Genomic DNA, 24,359 nt, shown 5'->3' with positions numbered 1-24,359 from the left:
GGGGGGGGCTGGGGGCCAGGACTCCTGGGTCTGAGGGAGGAGGGGCTGGGGGTCAGGACTTCAGGGTCTGAGGGAGGAGGGGCTGGGGGGCAGGACTCCTGGGTCTGAGGGAGGAGGGGGCTGGGGGCCTGGGCTCCTGGGTCTGAGGGAGGAGGGGCTGGGGGCCTGGGCTCCTGGGTCTGAGGGAGGAGGGGCTGGGGGCCAGGACTGCTGGGTCTGAGGGAGGAGGGGCTGGGGGTGAGGACTCCTGAGTCTGAGGGAGGAGGAGCTGGGGTCTGGACTCCAGGGTCTGAGGGAGGAGGGGGCTGGGGCAGGACCCCTGGGTCTGAGGGAGGAGGGGGCTGGGGGCAGGACTCCTGGGTCTGAGGGAGGAGGGGGCTGGGGCCTGAACTGGGTCTGAGGGAGGAGGGGGCTGGGGGCAGGACTCCAGGATCTGAGGAAGGAGGGGCTGGGATAGGACCCCTGGGTTGAGGGAGGAGGGGGCTGGGGCTGGACCCCTGGGTCTGAGGGAGGAGGGGGCTGGGGCTGGACCCCTGGGTCTGAGGGAGGAGGGGGCTAGGGGCCTGAACTGGGTCTGAGGGAGGAGGGGGCTGGGGCAGGACCCCTGGGTCTGAGGGAGGAGGGGGCTGGGGGCCTGAACTGGGTCTGAGGGAGGAGGGGGCTGGGGGCAGGACTCCTGGGTCTGAGGGAGGAGGGGGCTGGGGTCTGGACTCCAGGGTCTGAGGGAGGAGGGGGCTGGGGCAGGACCCCTGCATCTGAGGGAGAAGGGGGTTGGGACAGGACCCCTGGGTCTGAGAGAGGAGGGGCTGGGACAGGGTCCTGGGTCTGAGGGAGGAAGGGGCTGGGACAGGACCCCTGGATCTGAAGGAGGAGGGGGCGGGGGGGCCTGAACTGGGTCTGAGGGAGGAAGGGGCTGGGACAGGACCCCTGGGTCTGAGGGAGGAGGGGGCTGGGGCAGGACCCCTGGGTCTAGGGAGGAGGGGGCTGGGGGCCTGAACTGGGTCTGAGGGAGGAGGGGGCTGGGGCAGGACCCCTGGGTCTGAGCGAGGGGTCTGCACTTCTGCGTACTGCAGAGGACTGGCCCTGGCCTCTCTTCCAAGCTCGGACAGGAGATCTTGTGAGAACCAGGTTACCCTTACACGCATGGTTTGGCCATGCGCCTCTGCCACTCCCTTCCGGAAGCAGTCCACTGTGAATCCCAAGTCCGCTTCCAGCACAGGCCAAGGCCTGATGAGCTTCCATGGAAGGAACACAGCCATCTGAGTCAGAAGACAGATGCGAGGATGTGGAGTTGGAGGCACAGTCTGGGGCCCCAAGGAGGGCCTGGTGACTTGCGTGCTCTTGGCAAGGAGCCGTTTCGTTCCCCTGAGCCTCTCTTTCCTCATCTGTGAAATGGGAATATCTCAAGTTGTCAGCGTAAGAGTCAGAGAGAGGGCTTCGACCTGGCACACTGCCACGTGAGATACCTGTTAGCTCTTCCTGAAGCGGCCGCACGGAGGGTCTCCGTGAATGATTCAGGTGGCAACAGGGGGACTCTCCACCTGTCCTGGCCACCTCACTGGTGCTCTGGGGAGTCAGCCCGGTAGGGGCCTGGAGGGGCCCACGGTCTGGAGTCAGCTGCTCCAGGGTTCCGAGGCTGGTGGCCTTAGGCAAGCTATGTCCTACCCTGGCCAGGTGTCCCACCTGCAGACCAGCAGAGCCCACGACCCCACTGATGTGCGTGGACGGGACTGGGCTGGCCATGGAGCAAATCTCTGGGCCCCGGCCTCCTCGTGTCTGGAGGAGAGTGAAGATCCTGCCTACTCCAGGCTATTTCGAGGAGCTCGGACAAGTTTAGGGAGCAGACGGCGTGCAGCAGAGATGGTGTGTCGAGGAGAGTTGCCCCTGTGGGCTCCAGACGGAGGAAGTCAGAGGAGCAGGTGAGATGCCTGGAGCCGCTTTCGGTGGTCGGTGCTGCAGGCACGCGCCCTCCGGGGGCTCCAGTCACACAGCTGGGAGACGAGAAAAGGAAACAATGCAGACTCCACTTTCCATCTGGTGCCAGCACCCCGGCTGCGTGTTTCCAACCCAGCTCTTATCCTCCCCGGGGCAACTCTGATTCCTGTACTGAGTTCCCTTTCCCAAATGCCAAAATTGGGACTCAGGGAGGTGATGAAGGAAAGTGCCCAGGAGCATGTGACTGGAAACTGTTTCCACCATCTACTCTTGGTCTGAATATCCAAATGTCCCACCCATGGGTCTGCGGGCCTGGGGTGCTTTTCAAAAGCCACCTCATTAACGTAACCAAAGACACCCTCATCGCTCCCAACGCAGGAAATTCCAACAGATTTGGTAGCTTTATGCCAGAAACAGGGATAAAGATCAAATAGATATTTCTTATTATACATCACAGTATCACAGATGTTAACATACAAGCCACCTAGCAGGGAGACCACTTAGCTAAAGAAGATAAGGTCCAGGGGTGCCTGGGGGGCTCAGACGGTTAAATATCAGACTCTTGACTTCCGCTCAGGCCACGATCTCATGGTTCGTGGGATGGAGCTCCACGTCAGGCTCTGCGCTGACAAGAGTGGAGCCTGCTTGGGATTCTCTCTCTCCCTCTCTCTCTCTCTCTGCCCCTCCCCAGCTCTCTCTCCCTCAATAAATAAATAAATATCAAAAAAGAAGAAGAAGAAGAAGAAGGTAAAGTCCTTGCCCTCCAAGAGAACAGACTGGGCAAAAGGTATATGTAGAAAACAAAAACTCTAACAAAAATGTGCACAAATGGTCATAGCAGCACTCTCCAGGGCAGCCAGATGTTCTGGATGTTCTCCAGAACATCCCAAATGTCCACTGACAGATGGATGGAGAGACAAAAGTGTGGTCCATCCATACAGCAGAATATTTTTCAGCTGTAGAAAAAGGAACAAAGCCCTGATGCTGGCTATAACATGGATAAGCCTCACAAGGAGAAAGAAGCCATACGTAAAAGGTCACGTATCATCTGATTCCACATGGTTGACATGTCCAGGACAGGCAAATTCACAGAGTCAGAAAGCAGATTCAGGTTGCCATGGGCTGGGGAATGGGGAGTTACTGTTGGCTGGCTACATAGTTTCGGTCTAGGGTGATGAGAAAGTTCTGGAACTAGGCAGTGGTGATGGCTGTGCAACAATGCAAATACGCTTACTGCCACTGATTTATGTACTTAAAATGGTAAATATTATGTGTATTTTACCACAATTTTAAAATTATTTTTTTATTTTTTTTTAATTTTTAAAAGTTTATTACTTATTTTAGAGAGAGAGAGAGTGTGCATGAGTGAGGGAGAGCTGGGGGGCGGGAGGGGGTGTGGAGAATCCCAAGCAGGTTCCTTGCTCCCAGCATAGAGCCCAGCTTGGGGCTCGATCCCACAAACTGCAAGATCATGATCTGAGCTTAGATGCTTAACCAACTGAGCCACCCAAGCGACCCCACAATTTTTTTTTAAATTCACACCCAGCATGAAACCCAGTGTGGGGCTTGAACTCATGACCCTGAGATCAAGACCTGAGCTGAGATCAAGAGTTGGAGACTTAACCGACTGAGCCACCCAGGCTCCCATACCACAATTTTTAAAAAGCAAAAAAAAAAAAAAAAAAGGTGTGTGGATATCTGGTTGATGATTGATTGATGAGATTGAGGATGAGTCCAGTGACTCACAGACAGACAGACATGAGCTCAGACGTTCTTCCTGCCATGAGTCTCTGCCTGAGAGCTGTAAGATATGCAACTTCTCTGTCTCAGATTCTGCCCCCCCCCCCTCTCTCTTAAGGGGCACAAAAGCCCCCATTTCCTCCACCATTGTGAAAGGTTAGGCACAATATTTGGTTGGTTTTCTTTTCTTTTTTTATAGTTTATTTATTTGTTTTAAGAGAGAGAGAGAGAGAGAGAGTGTGTGTGTGTGTGTGTGTGTGTGTGTGTGTGTGTGTGTTTGCAAGAGCACAAGCAGGGGAGGGACAGAGAGAGAGAGAGAGAGAGAGAGAGAGAGAGAGAGAGAGAGAATCCCAAGCAGGCTCCATGCTGTCATTGCAGAGCCTGATGCAGGGCTCAATCTCATGAACTGTGAGATCATGACCTGAGCCAAAATCAAGAATTGGATGCTCAACTGACTGAGCCACCGAGGCTCCCCAATTTTTAAAGATTTTATTTCAAAGTAATCCCTACAACCAACACGGGGCTTGAACTCATGACCCTGAGATCAAGAGTCACATGCTCTACTGACTGAGCCAGCCAGGTGCCCCAAGATGCCCGGTGTCACAGACATGGTTCACCTTGCGATGGAATTCAATGTTCTACAGCCTAGAAATAGCTTGTAGATGTTTTTCTCACCCCCAACCAACCACAGAGATGCCCTGAGGACAGTTTGTCTTCAAGAATCTTTAAGGCAATCATTTGAAAAGCAATGCATAGGGAAGATTCTGTAATACCAGGAAGGGACACACCACAGAGGAAAGGCTGTGTGGCTGTTACTCCATCAAGGCTTGAGGGTGGGGAGGAAACCTGTTATCTGCAACCAGTACAAATCATGGTGGCCGCCCTCGTTGAGCCGCTTCTATTGGGGCAGTCACTGTACCACATCCCGACTCTTCCTGCCTCTGAGCTCAACAAGCTCCGAACTGGCTAAGCATCGTCATCACCAAATGACAGAAAAAACTCTGGCTTCGAGAGGGGAAATGACTGCCCTAAGGTTTAAGATCACAGTGTCTTTCTTTTTTTTTTTTTTTTTAAGTTTATTTATTTATTTTGAGGTGGGGGGGGGGGGTGGCCAGGGGCAAAGAGAGAGAAAGAGAATCCCAAGCAGGCTCCACACTGTCAACACATACCCCAATGTAGGGTTTGAACTCACGAGTCATGAGATCATAACCTGAGCCGAAGTCAGATGCTTAAGGGACTGAGCCACCGAGGTGCCCCAAAGATCGCAATTTCGAGGAGGCAGAGCTGAGTCCTGTTGATTGGTCCCATGGGACCTCCAGGACCAGTCTCTTCAGGTGGGGACACATGATCACTGCTCTGGAAGGCTACTGCTTCCCTATTACCTTCATTTCCCCAAGTTCTATAATAATTTTTTTTCCAACGTTTATTTATTCTTGGGACAGAGAGAGACAGAGCATGAACGGGGGAGGGGCAGAGAGAGAGGGAGACACAGAATCGGAGACAGGCTCCAGGCTCTGAGCCATCAGCCCAGAGCCCGACGCGGGGCTTGAACTCACGGACCTCGAGATCGTGACCTGGCTGAAGTCGGACGCTTAACCGACTGCGCCACCCAGGCGCCCCTATAATAATAATTTTTTAATGTGTATTTATTTTTGAGAAAGAGAGAGACAGAGCTTGAGCAGGGGAGGGGCAGAGAGAGAGGCAGACACAGAATCTGAAGCAGGCTCCAGGCTCTGAGGCATCAGCACAGAGCCCGACGCAGGGCTCAAACTCACGAACGGTGAGATCATGACCTGAGCTGAAGTCAGACACTTAAGCAATTGAGCCACCCAGGTGCCCCTATTATTTTTTTAAAGTTTATTTATTTATTTGAGAGAGAGAGAGAGAGGGAGGGGCAGAAAGAGAAGGAGAGAGAAATCTGCACTGTCAGTGCAGAGCCTGATGCAGGGCTCAAACCCACGAACCGAACCGTGAGATCATGATCTGAGCTGAAATTGAGTCAGTCACTTAACTGACTGAGCCACCTAGGCACCCCTATAATAATTATTTTGGCCCTTCTGCTTTCTCCATAAAGCTGCGGACCTCCTCTATCATGCCCACTCACAGCCGATGTACTTGCTTTATGTTCCACCAAATCTACCCTCCTGTCTGTGACTACATCACCGTTCGCTGCTTTTGCTTCCATGACCAGAAAGCAAGTACCCCTGCCCAAGACCTATCCTTCTACTTCTCTTCTGAATCCCACCCCCGCCTTCTCCAGAACTTTCCTTCTTTGTTTTCCCCTCTTTCTCCTGTCGCAACAGTATTTTCTCTCTGAGACTCCATCATTCCCATCAGCACCCTGATACGGTATTGAACCTCTTTTATTTTTTATTAAAAAATTTTTAAACATTTATTTTTGAGAGAGAGAGAGAGAGAGCGCGCACATATGCACAAGTCGGGGAGGGGCAGAGAGAGAGGGAAACAGAGGATCTGAAGCAGGCTCTGCAGATGAGGGGCTCGATCCCACAAACCGTGAGATCATGACCTGAGCTGAAATCAAGAGCTGGACGCTTAACCCACTGAACCACCCAAGTGCCCCAGGAACTCTTATCTTTTAAGAAATTAATTCTTAGATGCCACATCCTTCTTTAGTTTCCAACAAATTCCTTGGCTGTCTTTCACAGAAAAACATCCTGAAGGAATACTGTATGTTCAATATATTGATTTCTTCACCGTGCATTTTTCTATAACTCACTCCAAAGAGTCTGTTGTCCCCTCCATTCCAAGTGTGCCCTTGTCAAGCTCCCCAGACTCTAAGGATACATTTCCCACCTGGCCTTTTCCTGTTCTTCTTCTAGATAGTTCTAAGTTCTGGTGTCCTGAGAAGAGTAAAGGCAGTCCTCCTAAAAACATTATTCCCAAGGCCCTGAATCAATTAGGTCTTTTCAATTTTAAGTCACTTACAATTTACAATTACACCTAACAATGTCTTAAACCAGACACTTACTCTTTACAAAAAAAAATTTTAAGATTTTATTTTATTTTTTAAAAATGTTTTAATGTGTATTTATTTTTGAAAGAGAGCAAGAGCGGGGGGGAGGGGTAGTGAGAGAGGGAGACACAGAATCGGAAGCAGGCTCCAGGCTCTGAGCTATCAGCACAGAGCCGGACACGGGGCTCAAACTCACGAATTGCGAGGTCATGACCTGAGCGGAAGTCGGACGCTCAGCCAACTGAGCCACCCAGGTGCCCCTAAGATTTTATTTTTAAGTAATCTCTACATCCAATGTGGGGAGCAAACTTACAACCCTGAGATCAAGAATCACACGCCCCATGGATAGAACAGCGCTTCTACAAAAATTTTGGAAATGGAAGGGTGTCTTGGTGGCTCAGTCTTGGGTAAGCATCCAACTTCAGTTAAACGTCTGACTTCTACAAAAATTTTGGAAATGGAAGGGTGTCTTGGTGGCTCAGTCTTGGGTAAGCACCCAACTTCAGTTAAACGTCTGACTTCGGCTCAGGTCATGATCTCACAGTTTGTGAGTTTGAACCCCTCATGGGGCTCTCTGTTGAAGAGAGCCCCTTCAGATCCTCTGCCTCCCTCTCCTTCTGCCCCTGCCCCACTCACACTCTCTCTCAAAGATAAACATTAAAAAAAAAAAAAAAAGAATTTTGGAAATGGATACTACTAGGTTAGGTTCTGTTTCAGTGATATCGTTAAGGACATTTATTTTATTTTGTATTTATTTATTTATTTATTTATTTATTTATTTATTTAATTTATTTATTTTCTTGGATGTCACATATATATTTTAAAAAATTTTTTAAACATTTATTTTTGAGACAGAGAGAGACAAAGCATGAACGGGGGAGGGTCAGAGAGAGGGAGACACAGAATCCGAAACAGGCTCCAGGCTCCGAGCTGTCAGCACAGAGCCCGATTGGGGGCTCGAACTCACGGACCATGAGATCATGACCTGAGCCGAAGTTGGACACTTAACCGACTGAGCCACCCAGGCGCCCCATCACATATATCCAGTTAGCATGTAGTGCAACGATGATTTCAGGAGCAGATTCCAGTGATTCATCCCCTACATAGAGCACCCAGTGCTCATCCCAACAAGTGTCTTCCTTAATGCCCCTTTGCCCATTTAGCCCATCCCCCATCCCACAACCCCTCCAGCAACCCTCTGTTTGGCCTCTATATTTGAAAAGGCTCTTATGTTTTGTCTCCCTCCTTGCTTTTATATTACTTTTGCTTCCTTTCCCTTATGTTCATGTGTTTTGTATCTTAAATTCCTCATATGAGTGAAATCATATGATATTTGTCTTTCTCTAATTTTGCTTAGCATAATACCCTCTAGTTCCATCCACGTTACTGCAGATGGCAAGATTTCATTCTTTTTGCTTGCCGAGTAGTACTCCATTGTATATATACCACATCTTTTTTAAAAAAGATTTTTAGACGTTTATTTATTTTTGAGAGACAGAGACAGAGTGTGAGCAGGGGAGGGGCAGGGAGAGAGGAAGACACAGAATCTGAAGCAGGCTCCAGGCGCTGAGCTGTCAGCACAGAGCCCGACGCGGGGCTCAAACCCACGAACCATTAGATCATGACCTGAGCTGAAGTCGGACGCTTAACCAACTGAGCCACCCAGGTGCCCCTCGCATCTTTATCCAGTCATCCATTGATGGACGTTTAGGCTCTTTCTATACTTTGGCTATTGCTGATAGCGCTGCTATAAACATTGGGGTGCACATGCCCCTTCAAAACAGCACACCTGTGTCCCTTGGATAAATACCCAGTAGCGCAATGGTTGGGTGGTAGGATGGTTCTATTTTTAATTTTTTGAGGAACCTCCATACTTTTTCCAGAGTGGCTGCACCAGCTTGCAATCCCACCAGCAGTGCAAAAGAGATCCTCTTTCTCCACATCCTTGCCAACATCTGTTGTTGCCTGAGTTGTTAATGTTAGCCATTCTTACTGGTGTGAGGTGGTATCTCATTGTGGTTTTAATTTGTATTTTCCAGATGATGAGTGATATTGAGCATTTTTTCACGTGTCTGTTCACCATCTGGACGTCTTCTTTGGAGAAGTGTCTATTCAGAGAACATTTACTTTTAATTCTCCCATTTTATCATCCCCAATATGGTGGCTTTCTTCCTGGAGACTGCCACCTAATGGCTGCAAGACAGCTGCCACAGCTCCTAACTTCACACCACAGCACTTCAAGTCAGGAGGATGAGGATGAAACGGGAATCACTGAAGATTTTTAAAAGAAGTAGGGTATGTTCAGATGTGTATTTTATAAAAATTTCTCTGGAGGCACACATAGAAGACACAGTTTAGAATGTTCCCAAGGAAGGAAGGGTAACAAGTGTGGATGTGACCAAGAGACAAAAGGAAGTCACAGTCTTGCTGGGAATTAAAGTGAAAAGAATGGCAGAGGGCACTACTATTCATCGAGGAGAAGGGCTCAGATGCTGAGAGAAAACAAGAGACATGGGACCCCATGGAGTGTAACTCTCAAATTTCCAGGTCTTTGGGAGTCTGACTTCCCCAAACCAGACTTCTTGGATGCCCCTGCCTGTTTCCCATAAGCCGTGAAGTATATGCAGGTTTTATTCTTTGCTACCAAGTGGCCCATGATTGACACACCAGGACTTGCAGAACTGACAGAGGCAAAGTGACTAAGGTGAAAAAAAGGGCAAGTCCCAAGTGGACTCTGATTCCTGAGTGTCCACATTGTCTAATGTGTGTAAGGCCAAAGGGGAAATGATTTTGGGGTTGGCCCTGGTGGGGCAAATTCCTGCCTGTATTGCAAAATCCCTGACCCCTGTGGTGGCTGATATCCTGAGTGGCCTCTGTGAACCTCAAAGTCTTTCAGTAAACTGCACTGCCTGAGATGGTGAAGCCAGATTGCCTGGGCTGGAAACCCAAATGTACCCTTGACTCAAGTTCCGCAATCAATCAGGCCATCTAACCCAGGGGTTGGCTAACGTTTTCTCTAAAGGGCCAGAATAGTAAATCTTTCATGTTTTGCAGGCCATACTGTCTCTATCACAACTATGCAACCCTGCCATTATAGCGTGAGTATAGCCATCGGCGATATGTAGACGATGAGCACGGCTGTGTGCCAATAAAACTTTATTTAAGATGCTGAAAATGGAATTTTATGTCATTTCCTTTAACACAGATTATTATCCTTTTGGTTTTATTCAGTAATTAAAAAATATCGGGGCGCCTGGGTGGCGCAGTCGGTTAAGCGTCCGACTTCAGCCAGGTCACGATCTCGCGGTCCGTGAGTTCGAGTCCCGCGTCAGGCTCTGGGCTGATGGCTCGGAGCCTGGAGCCTGTTTCCGGTTCTGTGTCTCCCTCTCTCTCTGCCCCTCCCCCGTTCATGCTCTGTCTCTCTCTGTCCCAAAAATAAATAAACGTTGAAAAAAAAAAAAGATTAAAAAAATATAAAAACCAGGGGCATCTGGGTGGCTCAGTCGGTTAAGTGTCAAACTCTCGATTTTGGCTGAGGTCATGAAATTGTGGTTGTGAGATCGAGCCCTGCATCTGGCTCCGTGCTGAGTGTGGAGCCTGCTTGGGATTCTGTCTGTCTCCCTTTCTCTCTCTGCCTCTCCCTCACTTGCTCTCTCTCCGTGTCAAAATACATAAACTTAAAAAAAAAAAAAAAAAAAGACCTGAGCTGAGATCAAGAGTCAGACACTTAACCAACTGAGTCACCCAGGTGCCCCAGAAGAAAAATCATGTGAAGACACAGTGAGAAGACATCCATGTACAAGACAAAGAGGTAGCCATCAGAAAAAAACAGTCCTGCTGACACCTTGATCTTGGACTTTCAGCCTTCAGAGCCATGAGGAAATATGTTTCTGTTGTCTAAGGTGCCCAGTCTGTGGTGGTTTTGTTGAGGCATCCTTAGGAAACTAAATATTCTGTTTCTCTTCATGGAATTCTATCAGTGATGGCCCCCAAACCCACCAAATTACCCTGGTATGGTTATTTTATTTTATTTTATTTTAATGTTTATTTATTTTTGAGACAGAGAGAGACAGAGCATGAGCAGGGGAGGGGCAGAGAGAGAGGGAGACACAGAATCTGAAACAGGCTCCAGGCTCTGAGCTGTCAGCACAGAGCTCGACGTGGGGCTCGAACTCACAAACTGTGAGATCATGACCTGAGCCGAAGTCGGACGCTTAACTGACTGAGCCACCCAGGCGCCCCCTGGTATGGTTATTTTAAAGAAAATAGCTGTAAAATCCTTTGACACTTCTCCCCATGAGAGGTAGGGTCTGTGTCCTCTCCTCTTGAATCTGGGTGGGATCAGGACTACTTTGACCAATGGAATGTAGTAGAAATGACACTACGTGACTTCCGAGGCTAGGTCAGAAAAGGCCATGAGGCTTCTACTGGTTCTTTGTTTTCTTTTTTCTTTTAGCATTTATTTATTTTTGAGAGAGAGAGAGAGCGCATGAGCGGGGGAGAGGCAGAGAGGGAGACACAGAATCTGAAACAGGTTCCAGGCTCTGAGCTGGCAGCACACAGCCCTGCTCGAACTCGGGAATGGCGAGATCATGATCTAGCCCAAAGTCGGACGCTTAACCGACTGAGCCATCCAGGCACCCCTCTACTGGTTCTCTTGGGACTCTCGTTCTGGAGGAAGGCAGTCATTATGGAAGAAATCTGATTATCCTGGGGCGCCATGCTGGAAAGGCCTTGTGTAGGTTCTTGGCATTCGGGTCATCCCAACCCAGGTACCAGACACGTAGATGAAGGAAGCTCCAGATGACTCCAGTCTCCAACCTTCAAGTCACTTCCAAACTTTCAAGTCTTAGGGGGGCAGAAAGAAACATCTCCTCTGTGCCTTGTTCTAATTCCTAACCCATATAATCCATGAGCATAATAAAATGGTTGTTTGACATCGCTATGTTTTTTTTTTAATATGATATAATATAATCAATAATATAATTTATTGTCAAATTGTTTTTCAAACATCGCTATGTTTTAAGGTGGCTTATTATGTAGCAATAGTAACAGGAACTCAAAAACCGAGGGATTCATTAAGAGCCCTTCTTCCTTCTCATTCCCCATGGCTGCCCAGTCTCCAGAGCCCATCTCCTGAGCCTGAACAATCTTTCCTCAGACCACACTTCCTCTCTATGACACTGTTCCTGCCCTGGGCAGCTCTTCAACAACTTTCCTTTAATCTTTTGCAAGACCCTCCACTCTATGGTCTCTGGCTTCAATTGGGAGCATTCTCAAGTCTACTCCTTTGCAGAACTCTAGGGCTTTTTTTTTTTTTTTTTTTTTTTTTTCCTGAAGCATGCATCTGACAAGTCCCTTTCTTGTTTAAATGGCTTTTCATGGGGCGCCTGGGTGGCGCAGTCGGTTAAGCGTCCGACTTCAGCCAGGTCACGATCTCGGGGTCCGTGAGTTCGAGCCCCGCGTCAGGCTCTGGGCTGATGGCTCAGAGCCTGGAGCCTGTTTCCCATTCTGTGTCTCCCTCTCTCTCTGCCCCTCCCCCGTTCATGCTCTGTCTCTCTCTGTCCCAAAAATAAATAAACGTTGAAAAAAAAATAAAATAAGTGGCTTTTCATTTTTCCTATTTTTTTAAAAATTGAAGTATAGTTGACAATGTTACATTACTTCTAGGTGTACAACATAGTGATTCAACAACTCTACACATTATGCTATGCTCACCACAAATGTAACTCCCATCTGTCACCATACAACATGATCACAATACCATTGACTATATTCCCTATGCTGTACCTTTCATCCCCATGACTTACTGCATAACTGTAAACCTGTATCTCCCATTCCCCTTCACTCATTTTGCTAATTCCCACTCCCCACCCGCCTCTGGCAACCAACGGTTCATTCTCTGTATTTATGGTTTTGTTTCTGCATGTTTGTTCACTTGTCTTATTTTTTTAGATTCTACATATAAATGAAATGATACAGTATTTATCATTTTCTGACCGATATTTCACTTAGCATAATACCCTCTGGGTCCATCCATGTTGTTGCAAATAGCAAGATCTCATTCTTTTTTATAGCTAATATTCCATTGTATACGTATACCACATATTTTTTATCCACTCATCTATTGATGGACACTTTGGTTGCTTCCATATGTTGGCTACTGTATTTTGTTTTTAAAGTACACATCACACCCAGCATGGACCCCAATGCAGGGCTTTGAACTCATGACCCTGAGACCGAGTCCTGAGCTGAGATCAAGAGTCAGACGCTTAGCCAACTAAGCCATCTGGGCACCCCACTGGCTATTGTAAATAATGCTGCAAATAAACATAAGGGTGCTTTTATTTTTTTAATTCAAAAAGAATTAAACAGTAATGAAACACTAATTTAGTGTTTTTGCTTTCTCTGGATAAATACCTGGTAGTTGAATTTCTACTTTTGTTCCTATTTTTAATTTTTTGAGGAACCTTTATACTGTTCCAACAGTGGCTGCGCCAATTTACATTCCAACCAACATGAGGGTTCCTTTTTCTCCACATCCTCACCATACTTGCTATTTCTGTCTTTTTGATTCTAGCCATTTTAATAGGTGTGAGGTGATATCTCATTGCGGTTTTGATTTCCATCTTCCTGATGATTAGAGATGCTGAACATCTGTTCATGTGTCTGTTGGCCATCTGGATGGCTTCTTTGGAGAAACGTTTATTCAGGTCCTTTGCCCGCTTTAAAATCAGATTATATGTTTTTGTTTTTGTTTTCTCGGTGTTGAGTTGTATAAGTTCTTTATAGATCTTGAATATTAACCCCTTATTGGATATATAATTTGCAAGTATCTTCTCGCATTCATTAGGTTGTCTTTTTGTTTGGTTAACGGGTTTCTTTGCTGTGCAGAAGCTTTCTATTTTGGTATGGTCCCAATGGCTTTTCATTTCCTTAAGAAGAAAGTCCAAGTCCTTCTTGTAGCAGTGAAGAGCTTCTAAGAGATGGCCCTTGCTATCACTTACTGCTCTCTGCCTCACTACCTACGCTCCAATAACCAACTTAACCTATTTCTTGGCCTCTCTCCTGTGCATTTTCACTCCCCTCTGCCTGGAATGCAATTTTCTTTCTCTTCTTTACCTGAGCCTCTAAGACCCAGCCTAGATGTTCCCTCTAGGCAACATCACTATACTACTAGGTCTTGTCAGTCTGAGTTTAGCTGTTTCTTTTGGAGGATCGCATAAAAACCCAGGCATCTCTCTATCACTATGTATACTCTCACTCTACTGTGACCAAGTGAGACAGAGCAGGGACTGGACTTGAGTCCTCTCAATCCTGATTAAGCAACCCAGTGTCCCTCGATAGGTGAAGCCCTAGGCCCCTTAAGTAGCATATTTTGCAGGAATGTGGGAGCAGGATGCTTACCAAAGGAGGGTCTCGACTGGCAAAGACAAATCGAAACCAGCCTGCGCCAAGAGTGGACCCCAGCACTGACCTTTCACTGACTTCTTCCCCGATTATAATACTAAAAACACTCCCAGGGGTGGAGATTTAACATACTAATGAGACATGCAATGCACGATGAAGCATGTTCTGTTCACTATACCTGTGCACCCAATTTCCTGTATCTCTCCCCAACTACATGACTTAGAGTCACTCCTGCCCCATCTCAGTCTCTTTTAAAGAATGTTCTCTGGCCTTTGCCAGAGAGCCAGCACAAAGGACCCTTGTGCTTGAGCATAAGCTCCAATGAAAGCCTGAAACTCCTCTAGTCAATGCCTCTAGTAAATTTCTATTGCTTGGAGAACCCAAAGGACCTAAGTCAGTGACACAAGCCCTTCACTGTCTCATCTCTTCATCCAGTTGGTCAGAGCCCATGTCTGATTACTTTCTACGTCCCCAGGAACCAGCAAGGGAGAACTCCTTTGGAGATCTATACCTATACAGTTATCTACCACCTTTATTCCTTGATAAGTGGACTCCATTTTATCCAGGTGGCAATTTCCTTCATCGTAAGCCAATCAGGGCAACTTCATTAAAACTTTGTGTGTGTGTGTGTGTGTGTGTGTGTGTGTGTGAGGCATTGGTCTAGAAATGGGTATATTACTTGGTTCTGCCAGTGAAAAGTAAGAAGAGGTTTTGCAAAGATGGCAGAACAGATTTTCCTTCCTTATAAAATCAGAGGGGCATATTAATGAAGTCTGTTTTTCTGCCCATCCCCATTCTCCTGGCTTGGGAGGTTATGTGGCCATGATGGTGATGTCTGGAACAATGGCAGCCATTTCGTGGTCATGTTCAGGAAGCCCCTGGAAGAAAACCAATGGGATGGTGGACTGGAAGAATTATAATAAACTCAATTCTTGTTCAGACTCAGAACCTACTTCCTTCCAATTAAAAAAAATTTTTTTTAATGTTTATTTTTATTTTTGAGAGAGAGAGAGATAGAGTGCGAGTCATGGAGGGGCAGAGAGAGAAGGAGACACAGAATCCAAAGCAGGCTCCAGGCTCCGAGCTGTCAGCACAGAGCCTGATGTGGTCTCGAACTCATGAACTGTGAGATCATGACCTGAGCAGAAGTCGGACACTTAACTGACTGAGCCACCCAGGTGCCCCGAAAAATATCTTTATTTTTTATGTTAGAGGTTTCACTAGGTACCCCTTGTGATTATATCTTTAGGGTAGTGCTGATTAACTACTTACAAGCTAGTAGGGTTCCCACAGATTCCTTGGCTGTCCAGCTGTGCCTGGGGGTTGATACAGACCCTATTGTTCTTTATTTCATCTGAAATGACAAGATGGACACAGGCTTTGGTTGTTTTTGAGTCATAACCTTTACATAATAAACTGGTAAACACAAGCAAATTGCCTTCCTGAGTTTGTTGGGCCACTCTAGCAAATTATTGAACCTAAGGGGGTCACAGGAGCCCCTGATTTAGCTGGTCAGTCAGAAGTACAGGTGGCAAGCTGAGAAGTAGCATCTGAAATGGGGGCAGGCTTGTGGGATTGAGCCCTTTACTACACATTTGGTATCATGAGTGCTACATGGGCAGGGGTGCCTGGGTGGTTTAGTCAGTTAAGTATCTGACTCTTGATCTCAGGGTCATGAGTTCAAGCCCCATTTTGGGCTCCATGCCAGGCATGGAGCCTACTTAAAAAATAAACTAGGGGCGCCTGGGTGGCGCAGTCGGTTAAGCGTCCGACTTCAGCCAGGTCACGATCTCGCGGTCCGTGAGTTCGAGCCCCGCGTCAGGCTCTGGGCTGATGATGGCTCAGAGCCTGGAGCCTGTTTCTGATTCTGTGTCTCCCTCTCTCTCTGCCCCTCCCCCGTTCATGCTCTGTCTCTGTCCCAAAAATAAATAAACGTTGAAAAAAAAAATAAAGAAAAAAAAATAAACTAAAAACAAACAAACAAAAAAAAACTGTTGTGTGAGTAGAGAAACAAGATTTTGACTATCTTCTATGCTTTTTATTGCTTGCCTTGAGTTCCTCTCATCTCACTAATTGTTTCTTTCATTTTCTTGAATCCCTGAAGGAGAAAGGGAGGGCCTGGACATCCAGATTCCTTGATTCTTGACATTTAGAGGGCTGAATTCCCGTCTCCCACAGAAGGTTGGAGGTGAGGGGAATATTCAGACTTCTAAGAAGGGGATGCTGACAACACATCCAGGCTGCTTTCTGGAAACTGCAAGAAGCCTGGGTTTCTGTCACCTGATTGGTCCCAGCTCCACTGTCCCTCCCCCTTGTCCAATAAAGCATCTGCCCGAGTTGAGTCACTCTGCAGGAAGCCAGGAACTAGAGACAGAAAAAGGATCTCAGCTGGTGGTAAGTTGGGGGCTTGACAATTTCAAAACTTATTATTTGAACCTCTACCGTGTGGCAGATACCTCCTAAGCCCTTAGGCCGGGCTGTCCAATACAGAATCCACTTGCCACATATGGTTGTTGAGCTCTTGCTAGGCCAAACCGCGATGTGCTGGGAAGTGTGAAACCAATGTTATATTCAAAGACTTAGCATGAAAAAAGAATGTAAAATGTCTGATTGGTAACTTTTTTTTTTTTAATATTTATTTTTGAGAGAGAGAAAGCACAGGCAGAGGAGGGGCAAGGAGAGACTGGGACAGAGGATCCAAAGCGGGCTCTGTGCTGACAGCATAGTGGGGCTCGAACCCACTCACTGTGAGATTATGACGCTCAACCAACTGAGCCACCCAGGAGCCCCCTGACTCATGACTCTTATATTGGTTACATTTTCAAATAATATTCTTTATTTTTTTTAATTTTTTTATTTTTTTTTTATTTTTATTTTTTTTAAATTTTTTTTTTCAACGTTTATTTATTTTTTGGGACAGAGAGAGACAGAGCATGAACGGGGGAGGGGCAGAGAGAGAGGGAGACACAGAATCAGAAACAGGCTCCAGGCTCCGAGCCATCAGCCCAGAGCCCGACGCGGGGCTCGAACTCACGGACCGCGAGATCGTGACCTGGTTGAAGTCGGACGCTTAACCGACTGCGCCACCCAGGCGCCCCCAAATAATATTCTTTTGATATGTTGGCTTACATAGAATATATTATCAAAGTTAATATGTTATTATAATCAATTTATTTTACTTTGTAAAGAGAATGGTAACCCTCATATATGGCTCATATTTATGGCTTACATTTATGTTTCCATTGGAGAGCGTTACTCTAGAAGTATAACATTGAAAGAATTTGGTAGTCTTCTAGCATATATGCTAACGTGGAGGATATTTAGAGTAGAAAATAAACAAATGGATACACAGGAAAAATATCTGGGATAGCTGCTCTGCATTATGGGCCAGGTGGGGCCTCTGAACATGTTAGTATCTAAGCTTGGACTGAATATTCAGTAAGAGCCAAATGTGGGAAGCCTGAAAGAGCATCGTAGGCAGAAGGAACAGAGGATCCAGAAGCCCTGAGATGGCAGTGAGCTCAGCATGTTGGAGGAATTGAAGGAATTCAATTTGGATGGAGCCCATTATGTAAGATCACAGTGAATGTGTGAAGGACGATCCAGTGTGATGTGGTGATACATAATAAGAAATATATGTCGGGTCTTCATCCTGTTTCTGGCACCAAGCTCCTAAAACCCTGGGAATTTCCTAAGTGATGAGAGCAATAGAGGTGTCTTTTGTTATGTTAATGAGTGATTTGAGGGAGGCACCTAAGGCTGGGGGCTGGTTGCCAGAACTTTCAGGTTCAGCCCCCTGACCTCCAGGGAGAGAAGAAGTGGTAGAAACCGAGTTCAATCCCCAGTTCAATCCCCAATCCTCATTAACCCCAATGAGTTAATCAGTCATGCCTATGTAATGAACACTCCACAAAACCCCAAAAGGACGCAGGGTTCAGAGAGCTTCCGGGTTGGTGAAAACATATGGAGATGCCTGGAGAGCGGCACACCTGGAGGGCCCATAGAAGCCTTGCGCCTTTGCCTCATACCTGGCCCTATGCATCTCTTCCAACTGGCTGTTCCTAAGTTACAACCTTTTCTAATCAACTGGTGATCTAGTACGTAAAATATTTCTCTGGGTTCTGGCAATCATTAAGTTTTGTGAGGAAGAGGTTATGGGAACCTCTGATTTACAGCCAGTCAGTCAGTCGCACAGGTACCCTGGGCTTGCAGCTGGTGTCTGATTTGGCCCAGGGGCAGGAAGGGCATCTTTTAGGACTGAACCTTTAACCGGTGTGATCTGACGGTGTCAGAACTGAGCTGAATTCTTGGAAATTGTTTGTTGGTGTGGGGACTCCCTCACACTTTGGAAATTGGGTCACAAAAGAAGGATAGACAGGGCAGATCCAACAGTGCTTGGTAAGCTTGAGTTAGGAGTTTGGAAACCACTGGAGGGTGTTGAACAGAATAATGTCATGATCTGTGTTTTTAAAAGGTCATATGGCCACTGTCTGGAGAATGGATGTTTTGGGGTGAGTGGGGGGAGGCATTCGGAACAGGAACAAGCTATTTTCAAGGTCAGTGGAAACATGCAGACCAGAAGAGGGGGCATGGGCAAGGGCAGTGGAGATGGAAGTGATTCTGGGTGTGGATTCAGTTGCTTTGCAGACAGAATCTATAAACTTGGACTGCTTTGGGTGATAAGGCAAAGACAGCAAGGATACGATTTAGATTTGGAGCTTTAACAGCTGGGTGTTTACATTCCAGATAGATACAGGATACTGTGAGAGAGGCAGATTTGGGAGGATGGAATAGTTGAGTTTGGTTTGGGTAATGTCAGGTTTGGAGTGCCTATGGCATTCGCGCAGGGAGGTGTCAGGAAGTCAGGTGGTTATATCAGGCTAGAGCTCTAAGGAGAAGCCAAGGCTGATGCCTTAGATGAGAAGTTTTCAGTATAGGTGCCCTGGGTTGGCTCAGCTGGTGGAGTGTGGGACTCTTGACCTCGGGGTTGTTGGGTGTGGAGATGACTTAAATAAAAAAAACCTAAAAAGGAAGTTATCAGTGTAGTATTATAAGCCATGAGACCAGATGATACGACCTATGGAAAGACTACATAGAGAGGATGGAGGGGAGCAGGTACAAACCCTGGGCTGCCCTAACATTGAAAGTGAAGTTTAGAGGGGGCTCTTGGCTGGCTCAGTCAGTGGAGTGTGTGACTCTTGATCTCAGGGCTGTGACTTTAAACCCCATGTTGGGTATAGAGATTTCTTAAAAATGAAATCTTTAACAAACAGAACAGGATGGTTTCTTTTTATTTTTAAATATTCATTTATTTGTTTATTTACTTATTAGGTTTATTTTTGAGAGACAGTGTGGGGGATGAGCAAAAGGAGAGGGGGACAGAGGATCTAAAGTAGGCTCTGTGCTGACAGCAGAGACCCCAACTCAGGGCTTGAATCCACAAACTGTGAGATCATGAGCTGAAGTTGGATGCTTAACCCATTGAGCCACCCAGGTACCCCACTTATTTTTTAAAGTAAGCTTCACACCCAGCGTGGAGCCCAACGTGGGGCTTGAACTCACGACCCTGAGATCAAGACCTGAGCTCAAAACCTGAGCTGAGATCAAGAGTCAGATGTTTGACCAACTGGGACCCTTGGGTCCCCAGGATGGTTTCTTTTTATTTAAAAAAAAAAATTTTTTTTTTGAAGTTTATTTATTTTGAGAGAGAGAGAGAGTGAGAGCTGGGTAGGGGCAGAGAGAGAGGGGAGAGAGAATCCCAAGCACGCTTTGCACTGTCAGCACAGAGCCTGATGCGGGGCTTGAATTCACGACCATGAATCCATGACCTGAGCCCAGATCAAGTCTGTTGCTTAACTGACTCAGCCACCCAGGAGCCCCTGGGATGGTTTCTTTGTAAGGAGAAGAGATAAGATAACATAATCTAATTTTTTTTTAATTTTTTTTTCAACGTTTATTTATTTTTGGGACAGAGAGAGAGACAGAGCATGAACGGGGGAGGGGCAGAGAGAGAGGGAGACACAGAATGGGAAACAGGCTCCAGGCTCTGAGCCATCAGCCCAGAGCCTGACGCGGGGCTCGAACTCACGGACCGCGAGATCGTGACCTGGCTGAAGTCGGACGCTTAACCGACTGCGCCACCCAGGCGTCCCTAACATAATCTAATTTTAAGAAAATCTTGGGTTTTTGTTCTTGGTAAAAAAGAAAAGGGATAATGCAGGAGGAAAGTTCTTGGGAAGGTGAGGTAGAGAGGGATCCAGAGCAAACATGGGAAGGTAGCCACTGGGATGAACGAGAACTCTACACTGACTGTAGCAGTGCAGGCAGATTGGAAGGTTTGGGGCAGGGAAGGCTAAAAAGTTCCAATGGTTACCATTTTCCCGTTAAAATATGAGGCAAAGGCACCAGATGAGCGCACAGATGAGGAGGGGAGAGGCCAGGGAAAAGCAGACGGGAGGAAGTGGAACTACAACAGTTATTTCAAAACTTGGAAATGCAAATGTGCTGGAGAAGTAGAGTCAGCAGACACACAAATGCTGAGCTGCCATATGAAATTCGGTCAGAAATCCAACTGTGCTCCTTAGTAATTGTGACACTGGACAAGTCACTTCCCCTGCCAGAGTCATGGCTTCCTTTTACGTTATGTGGTAATGATACTTCAGTTTTTTATTTTTTTTTTAAGTTTATTTATTTATTTTGAGAGAGAGCAAGGTAGGGGCAGAGAGACAGGGAGAGAGAGCGAGTCCCAAGCGGGCTCCGCGATCACAGAGCCCGATGTTGGGCTCGAGCTCACAAACAGCGAGATCATGACCTGAGCAGAAGTCAAGCGTGGGACGCTTAATTGACTGAGCCACCCAGGCGCCCCAATGATGTGGTAATCATACTTATCCAAAAGCAAGACTGTTGTAATTGGAGATCATAAAAGGTACAGTGACTGGCACATTTGAGGGGCTTACCAAATAGTAGTCATCATAATCCACTGGGGTATCGTCTGTGGTTTGCAGGTTCTGTGTACCACACTGCAACCAGGGTGCGGCCCTAATTTTACAACTTTGTCTCACTGGCCTTTCCTCTCCTGTCATTGCACAATTGGCCTTCCCTGTTGCAGCAACATCATCCCTTCTGAGTGCCTTGTAGGGTGCTTAGTGAGTGGGCAGAGAGAACTTGACTCTGTTATGGAAGTATAGCAGGTGGAAGAAGGTTGAGAGGACAATTCTGGTGGAATCTGTCTGGTTGAGCTCACATTCTGGCACATGTCAATCCTCAAACGCCATACACAAGGGTTGTGGTGAGGGCTACAGGAACTCTTGGCATATGGAAAATGCTCGTAAGTCCTAGCTGCTACTGTTGTGAGCACTGTACTTGACCTGGACTTGAGATTCCATGATGCGTGGATGGCCCAGGACTAAGCCCCAGGGCACAGCATAGAGCCTGGGGAAAACTGAAAGTTCCCATCTGTTAGACTCACTTGGTCCTGCCTGAAAGATTTCCATGTCCGCTCTCAACTAACCCTCACCTGAAAATCAGTCTCCTCCATAAAATGGCCTCTCTTCTGTGGAGGAGCAAACTAAAGCTCAAAGAGTTGTCACCAAGAACCCACTGGGCAGGTGTCAGATGAGAATACAGACTGACCTCCCCCCAGAGCCCAACACTCTTCATACTGTTAACAGTGGCTCTCAACTGGGAGTGATTCTCCCCACCCCCCCCACCCCCCCACCCAGGGGACATTTGATAACATCTGTAGATACTTTTGCATGTCACAACTGGGGGTGGGGCTGCTAGAGGGGGGCCAGGGATGTTGCTAAAACATTGTACAATGTACAGGAAAGTCTTCCATAGCTAAGCATTATCCAGTTCCAAATGTTCAATGGTGCCAAGGCTGAGAAACTCTGCATGACATTAAGCAATGTGCCTCCTCTGCTGACTCTGAGTCTAGCGCTTCCCTCACTAAGCTGTAACTGGCTCCTAATCAATTTCTCTTATCTATTCACCCTCGGTGTAGTTTTCTGCTAGTAAACAGGAGCCTCGTAATCCTCTTGGCTAAGCAATCAGCCTGATAGGTGGAATGCATATGAATTATTATGGGAATATGGAGAACTATCCTTTCCCAAAGTAATAGCCAAAAGAGTGTCAATTTTATAGTATAACCGGCCAAGTTTCAGTAGAGTGGGAGTCCTAGTTGGAGTGGTAGTTGATGTTGTCCATGAATAGGGAGGCTGTAAGATGGTTCATGGATTGGAAATGGCCATTGTTGAAATGTTTCAGGCGTGTGCAAGATGGAAACCAACCTCTCCATCGCTCCGAATGAATATGAAGAGATACTCCACGAGTCTGCTGGCTACACTGTTCTGTGGATCCTATCACTGGTGGTGCTTGGGATCACCTTTGTCCTTGGCATCCTGGGCAATGGGCTTGTGATCTGGGTGGCTGGCTTCCGGATGGCACGCAGTGTCACCACCATCTGTTACCTGAACTTGGCCTTGGCCGACTTCTCTTTCACTGCCACTCTGCCATTTCTCATTGTCTCAATGGCCATGAAAGAACGGTGGCCTTTTGGCTGGTTCCTGTGTAAGGTAATTCACATTGTGGTGGACATCAACCTGTTTGGAAGTGTCTTCCTCATTGCTTTCATTGCCCTGGACCGCTGTATTTGTGTCTTGCATCCAGTCTGGGCCCAGAACCACCGCACTGTAAGTCTGGCTACAAAACTCATCATTGGACCCTGGATTTTTGCCCTAGTCCTTACCTTGCCAGTTTTCATCTTCTTGACTACAGTAAATGATGGAACAGGGAATATATACTGTACTTTCAACTTTGCACACTGGGGCAACAGTATTGAACAGAGGTTGAAGGTGGCTATCACCATGTTGACAATCAGAGGGATCATCCGGTTTATCATTGGCTTCAGTATGCCCATGTCCATTGTTGCTATCTGCTATGGGCTCATTGCTGCCAAGATACGTAAAAAAGGCATGATTAAATCCAGCCGTCCCTTAAGGGTCCTTACTGCTGTTGTGGCTTCCTTCTTTCTCTGTTGGTTCCCCTTTCAAATGGTTGCCCTTTTAAGCACAGTCTGGCTCAAACAGATGCTGTTTGAGGGCAAGTACAAAATCCTTGATGTCCTGACTAATCCAACAAGCTCCCTGGCCTTCTTCAACAGCTGCCTCAATCCAATCCTTTACGTCTTCATGGGCCAAGACTTCCGAGAGAGACTGATCCACTCCCTGCCTGCCAGTCTGGAGAGGGCCCTTACTGAGGACTTATCCCAGACCAGTGACACAACAAACAAATCCACTTTACCTCATGAAGAAGCAGAGTTACAGGCAATGTGAGGGCAGCTGGGGGACATTTTTGAGCTCTGTATGCTCCTACCCTTCTCCCATTTCCAGCTCCATCTTACCTTGGGTCATACTGAGACACGCATCGTGAAAGGAAAAAGTAACATAAGATGTCATTTTTGGATTTTGGGCCTCAGCTTCTTCCCCTGGGATAAGTGGAGACTGTAAAGGGGTACAAGGGAGGAGAAGAGAAAGTGATGGGGAACTGGTAACGCTTAGATAAGAGGGTATGGTAAGGGGAAAACTTTAGTTATTTTACCATTAAGATGTTTGCTGTAGGTTTTATTTTAAGCTATTTTTAATAAGATTACAGGAATTTCTTTGTATTAATAGTTCACTGTTTTCTTCCTTTAAAAATCATGAATGGCTATACAACTGTATCAAATGAATTTTATGCATATATGAAGATATTATTTTTATCCTTTTATTTACGCCACCATACATTACCTTGATTGATTTTTGCATGTGAAACTACCCTTGCGTTCCTAGAATAAACCAGGATTGGTCATGATGTATTTTGTCTAATTATAATTTACGTCACTAGATTTGTTTATAACTTATGCATTTATGTTTATGTAAAGATGGGTCTGTTATTTTCCTTTCCACTAATATCCTCGTCAGCTTTTGCACCAAACTTCTAATGGCCTCCTACACAGACTTGGGAAGTGATTTCTCTGATTATATTCTTTCATAAATGTTCAGAAATTCACCAGCGAAGACAGTTGGCCCTGGGTTTTCTTTCTGGGAAGGCTTTTAGTAACGAGTTCAATTTCTTTCATAGTTATGGGACTATTCAGATTTTCTATTTCCTCTTCCGTCAATTTTGACAAACTGTGACTTTTAATGAATTTAGCCATTTCATCCAAACTGTCAAATCTATTGGCATGAAATGGTATAATAACTGTGTGTAGTACTTGGTATGCTTTCCTTTACATAATGAGAATGTAAGCTATCTGAAGGCA

General features: G+C 46.6%; 1 protein-coding gene and 1 long non-coding RNA gene across 4 annotated transcripts in view; one reads left to right on the top strand and one right to left on the bottom strand.

Annotated features, from left to right (window-relative positions):
• The window catches only part of LOC109494597, a 47,759-nt gene that overhangs the window by 1,687 nt on the left and 21,713 nt on the right, over nt 1-24,359 (bottom strand). For 2 of the 3 annotated variants that reach the window (XR_006590478.1, XR_002149570.3), the window contains 2 exons: nt 15,332-15,413; nt 13,492-14,937 (listed from right to left, as the gene is read on the bottom strand). This is a non-coding gene — a long non-coding RNA (uncharacterized LOC109494597). Of the gene's footprint in view, nt 1-1,139; nt 1,992-13,491; nt 14,938-15,331; nt 15,414-24,359 lie in introns of those variants that run through there. The other variant, XR_006590479.1, reaches the window with a different exon arrangement.
• On the top strand, nt 16,190-23,908 carry LOC101091916 (N-formyl peptide receptor 2). Its single transcript, XM_019818608.3, has 2 exons — nt 16,190-16,453; nt 22,325-23,908. Exon 2 carries the CDS (start codon nt 22,336-22,338, stop codon nt 23,389-23,391), a length of 1,056 nt encoding a protein of 351 aa, XP_019674167.1. The 5' UTR covers nt 16,190-16,453; nt 22,325-22,335; the 3' UTR covers nt 23,392-23,908.

Source organism: Felis catus, chromosome E2 (assembly GCF_018350175.1).
Source record: "Felis catus isolate Fca126 chromosome E2, F.catus_Fca126_mat1.0, whole genome shotgun sequence".
Taxonomy (NCBI): domain Eukaryota; kingdom Metazoa; phylum Chordata; class Mammalia; order Carnivora; family Felidae; genus Felis; species Felis catus.
The sequence above is the reverse complement of the archived record's forward strand: the minus strand, read 5'-3'. Positions and strand labels throughout refer to the sequence as shown.